The sequence below is a fragment of the Cyprinodon tularosa genome, unplaced genomic scaffold (genome assembly GCF_016077235.1).
Source record: "Cyprinodon tularosa strain WSP-4 unplaced genomic scaffold, ASM1607723v1 ctg407, whole genome shotgun sequence".
Taxonomy (NCBI): domain Eukaryota; kingdom Metazoa; phylum Chordata; class Actinopteri; order Cyprinodontiformes; family Cyprinodontidae; genus Cyprinodon; species Cyprinodon tularosa.
Window position 1 is genome coordinate 284,522 of NW_024039127.1, and position 5,561 is coordinate 290,082.

A 5,561-nucleotide genomic window follows, 5' to 3' on the forward strand; every position below is an offset into this window, starting at 1 on the left:
AAATAAATAAAAATGAAGATAAGTGTCATAAGAAATGTAAGAAGGTTGACTATAAGTGCTGAAACATTATAATTCAGGCCCCAAAATCCTGTGGCATGAGCAAAGAACGTCTATTGGGACGGGAACTGTAGAGGCCAGGAAAAGGAGCTTTTTTATTAAATAAAACAGTTAATACGACATCTACCTCTTATTCAGATGTTACTAACAGGTATGGAACTAAAACCACTTAAAAAAAGAAAAGAAAAGTGATTTATTTAAAAAATCCTGAAGGACAGATCTGATTATTCATTTTCATTATCTCTCTAAAGAACGATCTCCTTAACATGACCTAAAATCAAGCTTGGTTTTAATTACCTGTACCTATAAATTCTAAACAAGCAATAAAGAATAAAATCAACAACTTTCAATTTAATATTAATCTCTGTTGTTATTTTCCTTGATGAAGATCTGTCCATCTGGTTGTTTCCTCCAGCTCAGCTTGATGTCTCCTTTCACTCCGCTGTCCTGCATCTTCTGCTTCAGCTGTAACAAAAAAAATATTTCTTGAACATTTTGATTTATTGATATAATTTTTCTCAGCAAGAATCTACAGCTGCAAGGGATTTCTGCTGGGACGCAATATTGGTCAAATAAAGAGAGATGATTTACCTTCCTCAGCAGGTCTTCAGCAGACTTATTCTGATCCACAGAGGAGGAGAACGCCAGCTTCAGTTTTATTACCTGCTTAGTGTGAAAGGCTTAGAGAAGAAAAAAAGGTTTGTTAGATCGGAGATTCATGCTGAAGTTCTGAGACAATGAAAAACATTCATTCACTGCAACGTTTCATAGAGGAAAAAACAGATGATTAGAATATAAATCTAATCGAATCAAATTTCTCCTATTTTAGTTTCCATTTATTTCCTCCTTCTCACATATAAAGCCTTAAATGGCCAAGCTCCATCTGATATCAGAGACCTGATTGTTCCTTATGTTCCTAACAGAGCACTTCGCTCTCAATCTGCAGGTTTACTAGTGGTTCCTAGAACTTCTAAAAGTAGAATGGGAGGCAGATCTTTTAGTTATCAGGCTGCTCAAATGATGCAGCAGAATGTTTCAGTCAGTGAGTCTGGCTGTATGATTGGTTTGTGAGGATGAAGGGAGCAAAGTGATGGAACGACACACGGTCGTCGGTTTGTTTGAATTCTGAGTCTATGGAGTCAGAGAGGAGTCAAAATGTTTGTAAACTTAAACATTTTAGCTGATTCTGAAAAACAAAAATTGAAACTGAAAAAATATGAGTTGATATTGATTGTCAAATTTTTACCTTTTCTTCTGAAAAACTAAAAAAAGCAAACATAAAATAAACAGAATTTAATCTAAATTCTTCCCCTCAGATTGAAAAAAAAACATAATTCAGTTTAATATTTTAACTACACTTTTTATTTTAATGTATTTCTTTATTGAAGTTTTAGATTTTATTTCAGATTAAAATCTATTTCTTTCAGTTTCTTTTTTTTTAGTTTCAAGGTTTATTTTACACTTTCAAATCATTTTTTTTCATACTCAACATTACAACGTCTTTAATGTAATATTTTTCACAGTAATTTGCCAAAAAAAAAAAAAACACAAATGCTGCAGAGAATGTGTTCAACAAGTAGTTGGAGTTCCCACAGTCCATGAATGCAACATGGAAAGGGACATCTCTTCAGTGCTGCTGCAAGCTGTCAATCACGTTTCCCCGCCCACTCCTGTCAGATTGGGGTCAAAATGTGAAGGTGAAAACTAACTTGAAAGTGTAAAAAAATTAATCTTGAAACTGAAGAAGAAATTTGAAAATAAAACAAGAGAAACTGAGAGAAATGTATTTGAATCTGAAAATCTAAAATCTAAAACTGCAATTAAGAAAATAAATAAAAAAAAGAAACAGTGTAATTAAAGAACTCAATTTAATTTAGATTAAATTCTTATTATTTTATGTTTGCTTTTTTAGCTTCTCACATTATAAGGTAAAAATTTGACATTAAATATCAACTTGTATTTTTTAGGTTTCAACTTTTATTTTTTCAATTTCAACTAAGATTTAGAAGTTTAGAAACATTTTGACCCCTTTGTGACTCCATACTGAGTCCTCTGAAGGCCTGAAGGCCAGATTCATCGGCCGATTACATCATAGCGCAGCGCGAAAGTCTGTTCAGATTGGAACATTATGCAGGCGACAAATGCAGCCCTATCTCTGCCTGTTTTGAATGACTGGTCTGCTGTATCCTCCATAGTCTCTAGGGCATCCCATGATTCATGGCACTCTGTGCTCAGAGATAAAACAGAAATGGCGACAAACGGTGGTGAATATTGGAAGTGCAGTTTAATATAATACAACTCTGTGAATAGTTCCATCTGAAATGAATGGAAATAGTTGTTTTAATGGTTGTTGAGTCAGATATGTGGCGGTAATGTTTGGTTTATTGAAAGGTTTTATCTGTCCCTGTATAAATGTGTTTGGCTGATATTTAAGCTCAGATTCTAATATCTCTGCAGGGTGGGGACTATAAATCTGATATCTGAGATGACGGTACTGCTGCTGAAGCTCCTCAGGAATGTAAAGAACAGTAGTGAGAAGTTCAGCATCTATTCTTTGCCTGCTTTGAGAATCTATTTTTCCTGCCTCATGTCCACAGCCTTTGAATTACCCAGTCCATTTAGACCGGCTCCTTGGTGGATGCAGCCATCTTCACTGACATCATCCACACTTCACTAAAGCTGCAGAGTTAAGGATTCCTCACCAGTATAACATATGAAGGCGTTCTTGTAAGCACAGGTCCAGTCCTCCCATTTCCCACCATTTCCAAAGTTTGCAACAGCACAATTCTCATTATTGTTTTTGTTATTGGGTTCATTGTCCCTCCAGAACCTGAATGAGGGGTTTGTTCCATCCACCCACTTCCAGGTATCTCGATACAGACCGATCCAGACTTTAGCTCCTGCTGGTAACAGCTGGTTGATCTTCTGGTTATCCATCCAGTTCCTCACACTGGCGAGGTCTGAGTGATGTTCTCTGCAGTAGCTCTGAGCTGCATGCCACTGCATGCCAGTGTTGATTCGAACAAAGGTCACAGTTGTCCCTAAAATTAGACCATTTAAGGATTGATCCTAGGGTTATAGAAACTATTTCAAATATTTCTATGGTATGAATGTACTGAAGATAACTATCAATAAAAAAGATAATCATTATCTAAAGAAGATACTGATGCAAAAGTAAAAATAATAATCATGTTTACCTGTCACATCAAAGCAGATTGGTTCTAAGGTGCTTGTACAAGGTTCATCCACCCAGACTCCAGTACTGATAATTACCCCACAGGACTCTTTACTGCCATGATTGTTTGGTTCTCCTGTTGCCCAATTCCTGAACTCCTTCTCCTCATGTTGGTAGAAGTTTGAATCTGACATGGACCACCTCCAGCTGTTCAAATCGTTATATAATCCAATCCAGGCGTCCTGGAAACAAGAAGTTTCACATACATCTTATAGTATATCCCAATTGAAGGCCTGCATTGGTAAAAAGTTGAATTTGTCCTGTTTGTGACTTAAAATTGAACTTAAACTCAAATGTTTGGTGGGGTTTCAGCCCATAAAAATCACTATAATCCCAAAATCTAAAAAAGATAAATAAATGAAGCTGCTTTTGAGACGTATGGTGTTTACTTTCTGTTTCGACTGCTGAGCTGCGTTGTGGTGTTGTTCAGGCTATCCCTGTCTGAATCAAGTTTCTTTTTTCTGTGATTTCTCTGTATCTGAGTAACGCTAACTGTCCAGAAGTACTTTAACTACTGCGTCACTTTTCTACTGAGCACTTGTCAGTTTCACACGGTTTTATTTCTGATAGCAAGGAGTAGCTAGCATAGGCTAGCGCTAGCTTAGCATCGCTATGGCTTCTCTCTCTCCCTCCCTTGACTCTTTTCCAACTCTTCCTTCTTCCTCTCCTCTCTCCTGCTCTCTGTGTCAGATGTTCAGTTATTCCTCTGCCTCCTTTAGTGATAATGGGATGTGTAATAAGTGTAGTATTTTTGTAGCTTTGGAGGCGAGGGTGTCAGAGTTAGAATCCAGGCTTCAGGCTGTTGAACATCCAGGAGTTAAAGTAGGCCCCCCACGTAGCTGTCCTCCAGCAGTGCCTGAGCAGCCAGGCGATTGGGTAACGGTACGCAGAAAGCGTAGTCGTGGATCTCTGCCCACTGGTCACCACCAACCCGTTCACGTTTCTAACCGGTTTTACCTGCTTAGTGACGCATCCACTGGGAAGCCCACTCGAGTAATTAGCAGTTGTTACCCCCTATTTACTCCATCCAGACTGTGTCTTGACCAAAACCAAAATCAAAGAAATTAGAAAAGAATTCCAAAGGAGTAAATCCTGATATATAAACTTAAATTAGGGCAAAAATTTTAACGATTACATTTGGTTTGTTTAACATAAGATCTCTTTCTTCAAAGACTGTGCTAGTTAATGACTTTATCTGTGATAATCACATTGATTTGTTTCCTTACAGAAACTTGGCTGCAGCAAGAGGATTATGTAAGTATAAATCAGGCAAAACCTTCTAGTTATTAAACTTTTGACATAAAGATTAATTCTGGGTGAGGAGGAGGAGTCACAACAATCTTTTAGTCTGACTTACTGATTACTCCAAAGGCAGCAAATAATTAGAATTAATTTGAACATTTAACCCTTAGTTTCCCTCATCCAAATTAAAAAGCCACAAAACCTCTTCTTTTTGTAACTTTGTATCGTCCACCAGGTCCTTACTCTGAATGTTTAGATGAGTTTTCAGAGTTCCTTTCTGATTTGGTATTAAATACTGACAGGGTCATCATAGTGGGAGATTTTAACATCCATGCTGACATTGAAGGCGATAGCTTAAGAGCAGCCTTTAATGCTATCTTAGACACTACTGGCTTTGTTCAAAATGTGAATCATAATATTATTTTAGAAAACTTTGAATATTTAGTTGGAATTAAAGGAACAGCACTAGACTGGTTTAAATCTGATCTATCTGATCGAATTCAGTTTGTTCATGTTAATGATAGATCTTCCTCATGCTCAAAGGTTACCTGTGGAGTACCACAGGGATCAGTGCTAGGACCAATTCTCTTTACTTTATACATGCTCCCAATCGGTAGAGTTATTAGACAGCATGGGATTAATTTCCACTGTTATGCTGATGATACCCAGCTATATCTGTCTATAATCCAGATGAAGCTAACCCATTACATAGATTACAGGCATGTCTGAAGACAGAAAAACCTGGATGACTCTTAACTTTCTGCTTCTGAATGCAGACAAAACAGAAGTTATAGTCTTTGGACCAGAGTCTCTGAAAAAGAAGCTGATTAGCCAGTCACTTCATTTGGATGGGATTAAACTGATTTCAGATAATAAAGTAAAAAATCTTGGTGTTATTTTTGATCAGGACCTGTCATTTAAATCCCAGATCAAAGAGGATTCTAGAATTTCCTTCTTTCATCTGAGGAACATTGCAAAAATTAGAAATCTCCTGTCCAGGGGTGATGCTGAGAAACTAGTCCATGCA

The 5,561-nt window shown here is 37.0% G+C and overlaps 1 protein-coding gene across 1 annotated transcript; it reads right to left on the reverse strand.

Moving 5' to 3' along the window:
* Window positions 1-234: 234 nt before the first annotated feature.
* Window positions 235-3,094, reverse strand: LOC119791972 (hepatic lectin-like). The gene is made up of 3 exons (XM_038298380.1): window positions 2,760-3,094; window positions 649-737; window positions 235-522 (listed from the first exon to the last, which is right to left on the reverse strand). The coding sequence occupies exons 1-3, from the start codon at window positions 3,061-3,063 to the stop codon at window positions 415-417; spliced, it is 501 nt and encodes a 166-aa protein (XP_038154308.1). The 5' UTR covers window positions 3,064-3,094; the 3' UTR covers window positions 235-414.
* Between the last annotated feature and the right edge of the window lie 2,467 nt (window positions 3,095-5,561).